Here is a 16,589-nt window from a genome sequence, read left to right as displayed (position 1 = left end):
GGCATGATTCTCCAAGCACAAGGAATATGAAATCTGGTTTGCAAGAACTCCTCTTGGTTTGTGTAGTACTTCCTCAGGATAGGCAGTGCGTGGGTGATTGATGACTGGCCCTTCCCCATAAGAGATTCAAGTGCAGGGTATATGGGGTCAGCTGAGATAAATGGAGAGTGACATGTTTTAAAATGAGATGTTTTTAACCAAGTGGTTCTGAATGATTAAGAGATTCATGCTAAGTGGGTGTGGTTCAGTCATAGCCATCACTGTTGTAAGTCATCATTTGTAACCTGTATTCTGGTTCAGTGTCCTGAAATGCTAAGGTCAGAAGACATTTTTAAGACTGAAAACATCTCATTTTGGCACTTTGCATAGTTCTTAGTTGGGCAAGGGTTGGGGAGTGGAGGAAGATGCAGTAGATGTCCAATGTTCACTACTGTTTTTCTTCTTTCCGATTAAAGCTGATTTAGTGATGAAATAACAACATAAGGAGAGTAGCTTTTGTTCTTTTCAGAAATCAGAAAATTTATTATTTGTACTTAAGGGCTCCATTGAGAAGCAAGAAAATTCAAAATACATTTGGAATCCAAGTGCAGTTCAGTGTTGAAGGATTCAACAAAGTGCAGCAGCCTTTCAGCGCATCCAGACTCTGGTTCCCTCCAAGGATGAGCTCACCAGGACCCTTGATAACAGTGCTGGAGAAAGCGGAATGAAATGGTTAGTTGGGTGTTGGAAGACTAAACAGTAGACAGTATGTTAAAAATAGCACGTGGCTTGAAGCTGGCTTCCTCCCTCCCATTCTGGTTAGAGTGAGGTAAGGACAGAGACAATAAGGAACTGGTTTTATTCTCAAATCTTCCATTATTTCCTTCAGAATAAACAAAAGACTTAACCCTTGAAAGGGATTAAGGTTAAGTCTTTTAACTTAACCTTGGGGTATCCCGAGGGTGACTAGCATGGTTTGCTGAACCCTTCGTACCCACAGTGCCCTTTAGCCATCACTAGGTTGTCAGGACAGCCTGCATTGTCCAGTGCCCTTGAAAGGGAGGTGGTTCCTAATCACCAGTAAAAATGTACTAGTGAAAAGCATGGGGGCCTCAGTGGGTGGGAAGTTCTCAAGCTTGTGCCTTATCTGTGCAATTTTGCTTGGGTGACAATTTCTCTTTGTCAACTTTATCAAATGACAAAAAAGTGGATAACTTATTCTGTTGATGTTTTAATGTTTAATAATGTACACAGAGTGCTTACATGTGGAGCTGAGAGACGGTAAATGCTTAGTGCAGCACTAGCTAATTATAGAGTTCCTAGTCTTAGCTGAGAAAAGTCAATATAAAAGGTGGTTGGAATGGCTTCATAAGTTCTTATTTTATTTGTTTATTTAGTTTTTTGTTTTTTGGATCACAGCAGGCAGTGCTCAGGGACTACTCCTGAGTGCAGAGAACTCACTCTGGGGACAATCTGAGACACCAGAGAGCAAACCCATGTAGACCACGTGCAAGGCAATCACACCTTTCCTACTGTACTATCTCTCTGGGCCCATGTGTTTCTATTTTAAATTAACCATTATAAAGTCACAAAATAAGGGCATAGGAACTGGAGAGCTAGTACAGCAGATAGGGCATTTTCCTTGAATGCGGCCAACCTGGGTTTGATCCCCTGAATCCCATATGGTCCCCTGAGCACTGCCAGGAGTAATTCTGATTTCTTTATTAACGGCAAGTATGTAAAAGTTATAATTGAGAACACAATACCTGCTCAAAAGACTTTGGCAGCACAACACCACACTGCTTGTGTTCCTAGATAAACTGGAGTTGAAAGCACGTTCGAAAATGTGATGGCAGTCGTTGTCTATAGGAGTGCTGGAGAGCATGCCTGGGAAAGGAGCAGGGTGCAATCAGTTTCACTAATAACAGAAACATTGGTCTTTATCGTTCTTCGCTTCTCTACCACGCCACACACATTTTATTCAACAATGCCCCACAGCAGTTCTGCCACTCAGCTTTCCATGGAAGCATGTGCTGTGCCTGCAAGTGGGAGGTTCTGCCTTCTGAGGGCCCCGACTCCTGTGGCACGGGACCCTACGGGGGCTCGAAGTACCTGCGATGCAGGCTGTCATGAAGCAGGCAATGGTGCCAGCAATCAGAGCTCGCATTGCTCCCGAGGCGATGTCACGCTTTCTGGAAGGAGCCATGGATGCTGGGAAATGGGCAAGCAAATATGAGACATTAATATTGAGGGTGTTGATTAGAATAGACCAAAGTGCTAGTTTCTGAGAATTGTTCTAGGACGGAAGTCTCAGGTCAGAGGATTAAACAACAACAACAACAGCAACAACAAAAAACAAATAGCTTGATCATTCAAGATTCAGAGGTTTCTGTTCTCTACAGAAGAAATTACTCCTAAGTTTCATCTAAAGGACCGATAGTATGTTACAGACTTGGCAAAGCAAATGGAAGGAAGGAGTTTTGCAAGGCAGGATTCCAAATATTTGCAAGTCATTTGTCACCATCAATTTTTATGCCATGGCAGACCTCATTAATGAGTCACAGCATATTGCCACTGGACTTCTGTCTCATTATCTGGTGGTTATTATAAATCTATTAGAGGTGTCAGACAAAAAAAAATTAGTGTGCTATCTTTGGGTGAAAGTGCACCTGTACAGTCATGCAAATTATTTTTGCAGTTACAGTGAGCATACATAGGAAAACTGTATTGCCGACCACGGGTCAAAAAAAGCAACGGATTTGCTGTTGTTTCAGGCCCTTTTTGCCTCTGCGACATGGATAACAGAGAAAGTTACAGAGATGGAGACCTAAAGCAAGTGTACATCACATCTGTTGTCAAATAGTAGTCTTCCACTTACAGAGTCCGCCGATCACCATTCCTAAGGAGCCAAAATTGGCAAAGCCACAGAGGGCATATGTGGCAATTGTCTCAGAACGAATCTGTAAATAAGCATAAACACACAGATGTATCCAGAGTGTGATCTCTCAGCAAATATGACTTCCTCACAGGGCTCACTGTTCTGATCATGGCATCAATTTGTGTGTGTGTGTGTGTGTGTGTGTGTGTGTGTATTGGGGTAGCTTTGTGGGGGAGCAGTTCTAGCAGTGCTAGATCCTAGCATGCTGAGGGTGACCAGGACTATACCTAGCAGTGCAGGGTGGGAAGAGAGCAAGAAGTGCTGGAGACTGAATCCAGGACCTCACTTGTGTGGGGGATATGCTGTACCACTTAAGCCACATCCCTGACTAAGAATTAATTTTGAGAAATAAATGTAAAGTGCATGGAAGCAAATACCCATTGTATCTGAGGCTTTCCCCCCATATCTCCCCTTAAACTGAGTAAAGGAAAGAGACTGTGTGGATTTAGAGACTCTCTACAAGTACTTAGAACAGACCACCTGGGCTTATACAGATACTAATTTCAGCTCAGTGATAAACTTTTTGCACTTGATCATAGCCAAAAGGCTGAAAAGTGATCAATAACTTCCAATAGCCAACGTGACTTGGCATCTGCTATGATGTACCAGGGATACACAATTTCCTAGGCATGCAACATTGGTCTCAGATAATAATCACATTCTAGTTATGTGAACTTGTTCAGAATGTCTAAATAATTGCTATGATTCAATGATAAGTCAGTTGCACAATAGACACTTCAAAAAGACAAACAAATGGCCAAAAAGTACAGGAGGAGGGCATTATTCACCACGAAAAGGCTGATGAAATAATGAGCTTCCAGTAAGTATATAAAATGACTTTAAAAAGATGGTTAGTATTAAGTTTACAAGGATGTAGAACAACTCAAACTCCTGTACTTTACTGGTGGGAAATATTAACTCACATAACCAGACACAAATATTAGATTCTTATCTAGTCCATATACTCCCCATATGTCCCAACAACTTTCCTCTAGAACTTTTTATAGGAGAAATGAAAACTATGCTCATAGTGAGATTGAATATAAATACTTATGGAAATTTCATTTATAATAAACTTAAGCTAGAAATAACCAAGCTGTTAAGCAGATAGATATTCATTCAATAGAATACTATTCTACAATAAAAAAGAAATAGTTAATAATACAAGGACATGAATGCTAAGTGGGGCTCATTTATATGAAAATTTAGAACAATAAATTATAAACTACAAAGATTATTGGTCGCCTTTGAATGAGTGGGCTGTGGGTTATTTTGTAGATGTGATTGAAATAAATGTTCTCTTTTCCTTTTAATTAGTTAGCAAATATTTGTTGAATGCTTCTTAAGAATAAAGAGCTATACAAAGTAGTGTTTTGTGCAAATGTTTAATAGCATGGTAATGTCCATGATATATTATTTAAAATGAAGCCATATGCATTTATTTACCCGACACACATTCTTAAAGAGGGTTCAGTGTCAGATACTAGGGAATATAATGAAAAGCCAAATTAATTTCTGACTGCCAACTTGGTTGTAGCCATGGTTAACTAGGAAGCACACTAGTCAAAACTCTTATGTAAACAAAATGGACCCTTTTGAAGACATGTGAATTATTCTTCAGTAAAAGGCAGCAATGAAAGAGGAATACAAAGTGAAAGAAAGCTAACACAGGCATTTCTTTCAATCTGACCTTGGTGTATGCTTGCTTTCCTGGATTCTTCAGCTCTGACTGTCCATGGGAACTTTAGGTGCACGTTTGAAAAAGGGAGGATGAATAGTCCTTTGAGAGGCCAGTAAGAAGATGGGAGGGGGATTTCTCCCACGGCCCGCTCGGCCCATCATCGCGGTCTCCACAGAGGAGCTTCAGACCAAGGGATGACTACAGAGGAGGCCCAGCTGACTCAGACTCAGAGGGGTTTTGTTGTTCACCAGAAGCAGAATCAATCTGGCAAAGCACCCAAACAACTGAGGCAGTGATTTCCTTTTATAAAATCTTAAAAAAGGAATTAAGAAAAGCACAGAGGAAAAAAAGAAAAAATTTGGTTCATAGAATAAACCAGGCAAACACTGCATTCCAAAGTGGTGATGCTTTTATTTTTCTTTTGCTAAGCTAACATTCAAGACTCAAGAGCTCTTGGCTGCTTTTTCATTTGCTGATTATAAGATCCCTCACCTTTTTTTTTGTTGTTGTTGTTTCCAAGAATGCCTTTGTTGATAATTTCAATTAGCCTGTGTATACTAGGCAAGAAAAATATATTTCAAGTATTTGAGCCGCGCACTCTTCCTGGAAAAAAGGCTCATGCTCATTCTCTACCTTCCTAGTGCTTTTCATTTAGCTAAACTGACTTAAAAAAAACAGAGAAAATTATTAAGAGACCATGAGGAAGAAAAGCATAGACATTCAAGATTCTTCCTTTGCTGTTCTGGACATCCATGCAAACAGGGTACATAGATGTGGCCAAGTGGGACTTTATAATAAGTGGAAAGGGAGGCCTGGGTTCCACTTGACCTTTGTCCACTCAGTCTACTTTGTCTACTCTTTGTGCAAGAGTAGGTTGATAGAAAAAGCTGGACCACTTTAGAAAACTGATCATACTTTATACAACTCTCCTTGCAGATGGAAAGAGATGCCATTTGTACAAAGAAAGTCACTGTGGTACTTATTTATTTTTTCCCTCTTGGGATTGCTCCCAGCAGCATTTGGAGGGTTTATTCTCAATAGTGTTTAGAGTACCACGTGGTGCTCTTGACTGACCTCACGCTGGGCTCCTGCAGACAGAGCACGCACTCCAGCCCTTGGAGTCCTGGCCGGTACAAATCATTTTTAGAAAAAAAAATAACGGAACCAAAGCTTCTCAACAAGGTACAGATTCAGATATCAGTAAATTACGATGTGCTCAGACAATGGAATACATTGTCACAGATATTGTTTCTGGGAACAAAATGCACTGCTGGCCGCCTGCACTTTCTGGCCTTTTATCCTTCGTGGCAGCCAACGATATGCATAATTCAATGGATAACATTGGATTTTTGGCCTCATGGATCCAGGTAATATTCCTTTTCTTTTCTTTTTTTTTTCATTTTGGTTTTGGGGCCACATGCGGCAGTGTTCAGGGTTTACTCCTGGCTCTGCACTCAGGGATAACTCCTGGAGGGGAACCAGATGGGATGCTAGGAATTGAACCCCAGTTGGTTGTATGCAAGGCAAGGGCCTACCCGCTCTACTCTTCCCCTTCAGGTCTTATTTTTTCAGTAGATGTTGGGAAACTTAAGGACATGTTAGGACCCCCGTTCCCAGATATTTTACTGATAAACAGAAATTATAAGGACTTGACATTTTGTTGATGGGAAATAAGAAATAAACACTAGCCAAATATTTTTCCTGTCATAATTTAATAGTAGTCAAAGCCAAGGAGCTCATATTTCCAAATGTCATTTGTGTACCTGCTTCTAGTTGTACTCACCACCCACCCACAAGCCAAATCAACTTTACCGTTCTCTCTCTACTTTCTTTATAACCTGTTAAAAAAAACCTGCTCAGTACTGCCAGAACTCTGAGTTTTTCATGCTTATTAACAACACTATTTTTTCTTGGCAATTGGCAGTTGGAAATGGAAAATATTTCAGTTAATTTAGCCTGCCATTTACTTTTGGCAGGGATGCAAGCTAGTTTGTGGTGGTATCCAAATAATGGGGATGCTTGGCCAAGTACCACTGCATGATCAGTTGAAGAATGAGTACTTGAGAAGCAGGAAGCTGGAGAACTAATGTTCAGATCAGACGTATGGGTCAGAATGACCGTAACTATACAATGTGAATCAGCAGTCTCCCGGGGTAAACTGTTATATTTGTGAGTGGTATGTGGGAGTAAATTAGAATGCCCTTGGAAAGCTGGATTAATGAAGGTGGTATCCAGGAGAGGGAAATCTAATTTAGAAATCTGGGGACTTTGCTTTCCCTCCCCTTCATTTTAAAGTCAAATATGTGCCTATAACATTTCTTCCTATGACATTGCTTTGTTAGAATGAATAATGGTGGTGGTCAGAAATGTTCACTGTTTTCCTAAGAGTTTCCATATGTGGAAATTATGCTCTATAGGAAAATAAGTTGGAAACTCAACTGCCAATATGGCTTCATTTATGACCTCACCTGATTTCCCTTATCCCATCCAAGGTAAGCATGTCATTGCAGGACCATTAGTACCTGAACTCCTAATATAGTTATCAAGTGCCTATTTCAAAGGCACTTACTAAGTCTTTTGTTCTCTTCTTTCATTCGCTTAGAGAACAGTTATCTTTGTTCTTGCTATTTTCTAAGTATCGAGACACTACATTTAGGAACTTTTTTATTTAGGCATTTAAGTCCTTAGAATACTTAAGGAGTGAGGCAGATGATCATTAATGAAATGACATGTCCCATGAAGGTAGCAGTCTCGATGATGCTTCAGTGCTATGCCCTCAAAATCACCACATTTCTCACAGAAGACAATAAATATTTTTATTGTTCTATATTGTAAAACAATATTCTGTATTGTAGTCTATACATCCTTGGGTTTGTGCCCATTGTGGTCAAAAGTAAGTAATCATATGATAAGTTTAGCTTTGTTTCTTTATACACACACACTCACACACACACACACTGATTAATTCAACATAAATGAAAATTAGAAGATGTTATGTACAAGAGATCTGGGATTCTGGATCTTTTTGTTCTCTGATATGAAATTCATGTTTCCTAACACACAGAGGCATCAATAACTGGTGAATGTATGTGATAAAGATATGTTTTGACTAACCAAAATTTTTACCTACCGACATATATTGCTGCACACCATTCACAAATTTGGGTCCAGCCTTTTTTCTTAAATTGATCAGTTTTGAGAGGTGCTCATATGCCACAAATTCATTGAAGAATGTCTTATAACCTATGAGTTTAGCGACCATAAAGCTGTCATGCCAGTCGACTCCCATCATGAATGAAAAGGGCATAAAAATGTAGGAGCATATTATCTACGAAAAAAAAAGGTTTTTACTGGATTAATGATTTTCTTTCTTGATGAGCAATCCTGATGAGATTGCCCCTGGCCCTCTGAGTTTTTCTAAGGTATAGAAAGTCTGTCTTGTCCCATTTTTTATTCATTAGGAGTCAAGTTTGGAACTGGGTCATTAGAAGTAACTTGAATTCTTGGGGTTAGGAGAGAATGATGGCATTTTTGGGTAAAGAGAACTACAGGAGTCAGAGGTGTGGTGGGCAGGGGGTGAGGGAAGACAGAGGGTCACGCTAGTAGAATGTGCAAACTGACATACCAGGCAGTTGGAAAAGGCTGCTGAGGAATCTGTTTAATTTTCAGGAAGAGGCTACCTGAACAAAATGTAGGAGAGATAGAATAGAGTTATACCTCAAAGCTCAGTTGTGGGTAGTCAAACATGTTTCCAAACCAGGATAGAGCTGAGTTCACAAATGACAACAGGGCCAGGAAGGCGATCAGATTCACAGCGATGTTTGCCACCAAGGAGATGGATGATGATGCTCCTTGGGAAGCTGCTTCAAGAATATTCCTAGAGTCACTTCAAAAATAGCAATAACAGAGTTATCAAGGAGAATTTAGGGAACTGAACATCACAGGTATTGAGAAAGCATAATCAGAGTTCATTCAAGAGAGATATAGGCCCATTTCTTGGTCAAGCTAATGACCTGAATTCATGAAACAATGGAATGTATGCTTGTTAACTATAGGTGGCAGACATATGGGTGTCTAAGTATTAAACTTTTCTAAATTTAAGAGCATTTTTTAAGAGAATTTTTAATGAAAGCATTTTTTTGTTTTAGTAATAAAAACCTTGAGAAAGATTAAAACTTAGGTTTGAAAGTTATATTAAAAATAGCTACCAGAAAGGGCTGGAGCGATAGCACAGCCGGTGGGGTTTTTGCCTTGTACACGGCCAACCCGGGTTCAAATCCCAGCATCCCATATGGTCCCCTGAGCACCGCCAGGGGTAATTCCTGAGTGCAGAGCCAGGAGTGACCCCTGAGCATCGTTGGGTGTGACCCAAAAAGCAAAAAAAAAAAAAGCTACCAGAAAATATTTATAAAATATTTATTGTGTAAGGATTATTCAGGTAAGGTCTGAATATACATCTCCTCATTTGAGAAATGGAATTCCACCATCATCTTTGCATCCCTTCCCTTCCTCCTGCTGTCCTTCATCTATTATTTCTTAGTTACTATTAACTTCATTTTCCTGAGTACCCAACTTCCTAGATGTTGTTTATCAGCATCCTTTTTATTTTCAATTTTTCTTCATATATGTATCCTTAAATAATATATTGTATAAATTTATACATTTGCTAACTTTATAAATAAAATCACATATATTCCATATGTAATCTTTGGTAACTTGTTTTTTTATTCATGGTTGTAACTAACTAGATACAAAAATGAATAATCCTCAGAAACATGCTGGTTGATGCATTATGTTATTTATGAAAATAAACATTTTCAATATTTGATCTCTTTGTTTCTTTCATATATATATATATATTTTCTGTTATTGTTATGTTTGGTGTTATTAGAATGATGTCATCAGCGAAGCAGAGGTGGTGTAGTTGCTGACTTCTATCTTCACTCCCATTCCTTCCTATTCCAGTCATCACATGACATTCTTGAGGATGGTACTTAAGAGTTTTGGTGAAATGGTATCACCCTGCCAAACCCCTCTCTTTACATTGATGATCACTTCCTTGTAGAATAGTGAGATCCTGGTGGTGAATCCACAACACAACTCATAGAGGATCCTGATGTCTGAGTTTGAACACCCAGTTTGGCTAGGGCTTTGATAACTGCTTCAACCACAACAGAATCAAAGGCCTTCTTTAAATTGATGAACATTAGACAGAGTGGCATCTTGAACTTTCGCGAAACCTCAATGAACTTGGTCACTGTGTGGATATGGTTGATAGTGCTGAATCTTTTCAGAACCCTGCTTGCTTGCATGGTTGTACTTCCTCTAGTGTTCTGCCAATCCTGTTCAGGATGACTCGAGTGAATAACTTGTAGACAACAGACAACAGGCAGATTGGGCTATCGTTGCCAATGTCATGGATGTCTCCCTTCTTGTACAACAGAACGGTTCTGCTGGTTTTCCATTGGGATGGAACCTTGCATTCAGACAGGTAGCATGTGAAGAGCTAAGCCAATGTATTAACAAGCACTGGCAGCAGATTCTTCAGGTGTTCAAGTCTGATCTTCTCTGGACCGGGTGCTGTACGTGGCTCCTGGCTCTGCACTCAGGAATTACTCCTGGTGGTGCCCGGGGTACCATATGAGATGCTGGGAATCAAACCTGGGTTGGCCACATGCAAGACAAACTCCCTACCCACTGTGCTATCACTCCAGCCCCATGGTTTAATCTTTATTAGAACTAATATGGGTATTTTCCCAGAAAATTATGAATATTTCCCCATAAAATTATGAATATTACCCAGAAATACAATCTATCGGCATCTTTACCCAATAACACAAAAACATTAATTCAAAAAGGACATATGTACACTAATGTGCATTGCAGTGTTTAGTATAATAGACAAGTACAATAGCCAAATGCCCAAGTATGGATGAATGGATCAAGAAATTGTGGTATGACTAAAAAGGGAGATACAGGGAGATTGGGTAAGGCACTTGTCTTGCACATAGCGACCTAGTCTGCATATTTTTATTGAAATAAAATAGAAGTACCACCCCAGCACTCCCCATTGATCCTCTGAGTACTGCCAGGAATGATCCTTGAGCACAGAGTGAGAAGCAATCCCTTTTCACCACTGGATGTGACCCACCCCCAAAGAAGTTGTGGTATACACAGTGGAATATCATTCATCTGTACGAAATAAATTTGCTGCTACATAGATGGAACTAGAGAGTTTCAACACGCTAGAGAGTGAAGTGAGTCAGAAGGAAAGGGATAGATACAGAATAATCTCCCTCAGATCTGAGATTTAAAAATAATGGTAAGGGAGCAACAAATAGCCAAAGGCAACATATGTAGAGAGTTCACGCACAGAACTGACTTTATGAGGGAGGGGGCATTATAATGGGAGGAACCATTGGAACTATTGTGGAGGGAAGTGGGTACTTTAGTGGCAAGTGTGATGTTGAAATGATGTAGACACGAAACTATCATTAGCAGTATTGTAAATCACAGTGCCTCAATAAAGATTTTTTAAAAAATAACTTTTGACATCTTCTCTTCCTTATAAGAGAAACATCCATAAATTGTTATCCTGTAATTTTCCAAATCTTAAACCAAGACTCAATGAAGAAATGCAGTTAGGATAGAGAAGGGACCACTATGACAATGGTAGTTGGAAATGATCACTCTGGACAAGAACTGAGTGCTGAAAGGTGAAGTTATGATAACCTTTCAGTATTTGTATTGAAGTACTTATATTGCAAAGGCAGGATTACCTTTCAGTACTTGTATTGCAAACCATAATGTCAAAAAGGGGGGGGGGGTTGAGAGAGAGAGAAAGAGAGAGAGAAAGTGCCTGCCATAGAGGCAGGCTGGGGTGGGGATTGGGAAACTGGGGATATTGGTGGTGGGAAATGTACACTGGTGAAGTGATGGGTGTTGAAACATTGTGTGACTGAAACTAAATCATGAATAACTGCGTATTTCACAGTGATTAAAAAAAAAAAGGACTCAATGAGGACTTTACCATATTTTAAAATGAAGTACCCATATAAAATAATCAAGGAAAGGTTTCTCACAAGTGTTTAAATAATATTATTTTTGGTGAAGTTTAAATAGTCACCAAGAAATTAAATTCACTTGAAAACCACAATGTACTGTATTTTGAATTTAAACTCCAGCTTCTGCCTTCACTGTGCCATCTCCTGCTACTGCCCCAGCTTGTACACGCACAGTCATCAACTCAGCAAATGTCGATGTAACACTTACCCATGTTCCATTTTCATGGCATTCTTGAGAGTTATTTTAGGTTTTTCTGTCTCAGGCCAAAAGAGTTTAGCCACAGCCAGTGAGGCAGGTGCAGACATAACTGAAGCAGTTAACAAGTGAGAGGAGGAGACCTGTAATTTTGGACAAAAAAAGGTCAATTTAGGGTCAGTGTCTTTGTAGTATTCAGAAGGAGTAGCCTTACAAAGGAAGAGATAGAAATTCATTCTAAGTCAGGAAAAAATAACCGCAGAGGCTTAGGAGAGTTCAATAAGTCACGTTGAGGCTGTCACCTTGAAAGGGGAAGAAAGGATGAATTTTGTTGATGATCATGTTTGGGAAGAGCACAAAACCAGAATGCAATCATTTCTGAAGACAGCTCTGTTTCAGGAACTTTCAAGGAGTTCTCTTTTACTGTTATATTGTTAAAATAGTTCCTAAAATTTCTATTCTGCTGCATAGTAAATTTAAATAAGAAATATCTGAAGCATACAGGTTTATACACAGCCCTCTCCACTTCCTTTTGCTCTCTTTAAGTCATTTGTGCCTTTATTTGATACTTCTTTATCCAGAGTGCCTTTAATCTACAAATAAGTCATTTCCTCAGCTGCAAGTCTTCTTAAATTTCTTCCTCATTTCCCCTAACATTTTTCTTTTGTTTCTGGATACTCTTTTTTACATTTTTACAATTTTGAACTCAGCTTTCCCCCCCTTTCACTAGCACACGGCTACCCATGATATGGTGGCCGATTGGATCACCTGGGAACTCAGATTGCAAAGGGTGGAAATACTATGCAGCTGTTAGGAGAGATGAAGTCATGAAATTTTCTTATAAATGGATAAACATAGAGAGTATCATGCTAAGTGAAATGAGTCAGAAAGAGAGGGACAGACATAGAGGGACTGCACTCATTTGTGGAGTGTAGGCTAGCATCACATGAGGCTGACACCCAAGGACGGTAGATACAACGGCCAGGGGAATTGCCCCATAGCTGGAAGACTGCTTCATGAGCAAAGGGGAGAAGGAAGATGGAATAGAGAAGGGATCACTAAGAAAATGATGGCTGGAGGAACCAGTTGGGATGGGAGATGCATGCCGACAGTAGATAATGGAACAAACATGATGACCTCTCAGTGTCTGTGTTGCAAGCTATAATGCCCAAAAGTAGAGAGAGAGTATGGGGAATATTGTCTGCCATGGAGGCAGGGGGAGGGTGGAAAAGGGGTGGTATACCCGGGATATTGGTGGATATTGGTGGTGGGGAATGTGCACTGGTGGTGTTTGATCATTGTGAGATTGTAACCCAAACATGAAAGCTTGTAACTATCTCACAGTGATTCAATAAAATTTAAAAAATTTTAAAAAAAAGATTACTAAGGGTTCCTTCACTTCTCTTTTCTCCCTTTTCCTACTGATAGATTTTTTGAGGCCCAGATAAGAGTCCTGGGATGAAAAGGTTAGGGGGCAGAAAGAAAATACTTCCTGCTTTTCAGGCACAACTAATCAACTAGTCAACTCTAATGTGAAAGCTGTTATACAGACAAAAAGGATAGCTGGTTTGTAAAAAAAAAAAAAAACCTTCTGTTATGTAAATAGGAAGGGAACTAGGAAGGGAGCTAGGTTTAGCTCATGGGCACTCCGCATTGATTCCTGGTCTGGACTGCATTTATTGAAGCTGGTAGGAGTAGGGCTGGAGAGATAGTTCAGGGCTTAACGTGCATCCTGTTGACCCTGGTTTGATTCTCTAGCACCACTTAGGATCTCCCTACCATATTCGGGCTTTGTTTCTGAGCCCCTAAACACTGTCAGGTCTGGCCCTAAAACAAAACAAAACAAAACAAAACAAAACAAAACAAAACAAAGCAAGACAAAACCAAAGAAAAACATGAGGTTTTTTTGGGTTTGTTTTGTTTTACATATTAAATTTATCAGCTAACTAACAAGTTATGATTTCATTCTGCTATACTTGGATATAACTCACATTTAGGTAATGGGGATATAAAGCAAAACCCTAAAACTTCCTGGATTTACACCATTCAGATTCCAAGAGAATTGTCACCAACCATCTACTAAGAAGTCCTCACTTTTTGCTACCTTAGTCAGTAGCAATAGTAAAGAGAGATAGCTCAATGGGTGAGCACATGCTCTGCGTAAGGGAAGACAGGGTTGAATGGTCTGATCACCAGCACCAAGTGGTTTCTTCCCTGCCCCCTCCCCCAAACACACCCAGAACTTACTGCCCAGATGAGCCCTAAGGAGAACAGAGTCAGGAGAAGCCCCTGGACACTGCCTCCCCACAAACAAACAAACAAACAAACAAACAAACAAACAAACAAAAAAACCCAACAAAGTAACCATAATAAACAAATAAATGAATAAAAAACTGTTTTTTTTCATAAATTAGTCCCAGAATATTCTCACCCCAAAAGAAATGTATGCGCCTAAGACGCTTCCAGCAATGGTTGAGAACCCGGCAGTCATGATCGCATGAAGTTCAGACTTGGTGATATGTGGTAAATACGGTCGGACCATAAGTGGAGATTCTGTCTGGAAATAAAGAGGGACCATATCAAGACTCTTTCGCAGTTTGCTGCCATATAGATAGAACTGGAGGACACTGTATTAAGTAGAATATGTCAGAGGGAGAAGGACAAATACTCCATGATCTCACTACTTTGTGGAATATAGAGAAAAATCAAAGGAAGAACAGAGCTGAACAATGACAAAGCCTTAGCTCTGCATTACAAAACTGATTAACAAATCAAGTGGGGAAGGCTGGGAAGTAAGAAAGATCAAACGACATGGGATGTAGGGAGAGATTGAAGGATCGGGCACTTGGTGGTGGAAGGCTGCTGTAACTTTGTGCATCAAAATCATCAATAGTAACATATTTTATTTTATATTTTGACTACAGGGGGCAGTGCTACGGCTTACTCCTGGCTCTGTGCCCAGGAATTACTCCTGGTGGTGCTTGGGAACCCATATGGACAGACACTTCTCTGAAGAAGATAGGCAGATGGCCAATAGGTAGATGAAAAAGTGCTCATAACTACTTATTATCAGGGAAATCCAAATAAAGATGACAGTAACACATCATTTAGCACCAGTGGGAACAGCACATTAAAACATAACAGGGCACAATCTTCACTGGGGGGGATGTAATGGAAAAGTGACTACCACTGCGGGTAATGCTGTCTAGTTCAACTCTGAAGGAAAGCAGCATGGAGATTTCTCAGAAGAGCAAGGACAGAGCTGCCATATGACGCAGCAATTATACTTATTGGCATTTACCTCTAGGACACAAAAACATTCAAAAGCACATATGTTCATTACAGCACAGGAGCTAGGATATGGAATGTGGTATATATCACTGTCACTGTCATCCTTTTCTCATTGATTTTCTCGAGGGGACACCAGCAATGTCTCCATTGTGAGACTTGTTGTTACTGTTTTTGGCATATTGAATATGCCACGAGTAGCTTGCCAGGCTCTGCCATATGGGCAAGATTATATTTATATATTTATGTATATATATGTATTACTGTGCCTCTGAAAGGAGCAATAAAACCATGGATTCTCTGTACTTAGATGGCACTACAACTGTTATGATAAGTGAAGTAAGTCAGAAGAAGGAAGAATATCAGGTGATCTCACTTATCTGTTTTATATAGAGTAACAGGATGAGGGAATATGAGGTATCAAGGGGGAGATGCCTAGATTACCCTTAACCCTGGATTATAGAAATGAGGACAGGTAAGGAGAGAAATTGAGGAGGGAAAGTAATAGATATTATTTTAACAAAATAATATAAAATATTAACAATAATTAATAAAATAATATATAATTTATAAAACATATTAATATTATATTTATCAAGTTAAAATACGATTGTCAAACTTAAACTTAACATAAAAATGTGCTTGTCAAGGGTCATTGAGGTAGTTCGGTGGATAAGGCTCTTGCTTTGAACCTGACCCAGCAGTAATCTCCAGCACTACATATGGTCCCCTGAGTCCAGCAGGAGTAAGCACGAAGCACCACCAAGTGTATTAAAAAAGAAATGTTTGCCAAGGAGGCAGACTGTGGATAGGTGAAGGGAGACTGGGTACACTGATGGAGGGAAGTTGATACTGGTGGTGAGGTTGGTGTTAGAACATTATACACCTGAAAATCAGCTTTGAGAAACTTTATAAACCATGGTGCCTTAATAAAAATTAATTAAAAATATTCTTTAAAAAAATTTACAAAAGTGCATGCCAATTTCTTCAACATTATATTCTTTATAGTAGTTTCATCTATGACTGGGCCCTCAAGAGGTCCAACAGCATCAGCCTGGATCTCCTGAAAAATTCTAATTCTCAGACTCACTAAATTAGATACTCTGACTTGGGACCAGAAATCTGTATTTATCTGAGTGGGGAATGCCCAGGCACACTCAAGGGACCCCTGCAATATCCAACCACAAGATGGGGTGATTAGTTTCTCAGGTAGGGATGTGGCACTTCTCAGGCTGGTGGCACTCACGGGCTCTCAGGCCACACCTGGTAATGCAGATCCACCAACCTGTGTTTTAATAAGTCTTCTGGGTCAAGAATCTTTGATTTCTGAGCAGTGAAGAATCCAGGCCAGCGGACACCACACACTGCACTGGAGAATGCTCCGGACCCCAAACTGGGCTGTTAACACCGGGTGCCCCAGATGGATTCTGCTTTCTCCAGATG

At 39.8% G+C, this 16,589-nt stretch overlaps 1 protein-coding gene across 1 annotated transcript in view; it reads right to left on the bottom strand.

The window, feature by feature from the left end:
• Positions 1-562: 562 nt before the first annotated feature.
• The window catches only part of SLC28A3 (solute carrier family 28 member 3), a 75,027-nt gene continuing 59,000 nt past the window's right edge, over positions 563-16,589 (bottom strand). Inside the window, exons 11-18 of the mRNA XM_055125893.1 lie at positions 14,290-14,415; positions 11,871-12,001; positions 8,316-8,484; positions 7,729-7,926; positions 2,858-2,939; positions 2,092-2,190; positions 1,746-1,866; positions 563-689 (exon numbers count right to left, since the gene is read on the bottom strand). Of these exons, the coding sequence (XP_054981868.1) occupies positions 563-689; positions 1,746-1,866; positions 2,092-2,190; positions 2,858-2,939; positions 7,729-7,926; positions 8,316-8,484; positions 11,871-12,001; positions 14,290-14,415 (1,053 nt within the window). The remainder of the gene's footprint in view (positions 690-1,745; positions 1,867-2,091; positions 2,191-2,857; positions 2,940-7,728; positions 7,927-8,315; positions 8,485-11,870; positions 12,002-14,289; positions 14,416-16,589) is intronic.

This window comes from Sorex araneus, chromosome 1 (assembly GCF_027595985.1).
Source record: "Sorex araneus isolate mSorAra2 chromosome 1, mSorAra2.pri, whole genome shotgun sequence".
NCBI classification, from domain to species: domain Eukaryota; kingdom Metazoa; phylum Chordata; class Mammalia; order Eulipotyphla; family Soricidae; genus Sorex; species Sorex araneus.
The sequence above is the reverse complement of the archived record's forward strand: the minus strand, read 5'-3'. Positions and strand labels throughout refer to the sequence as shown.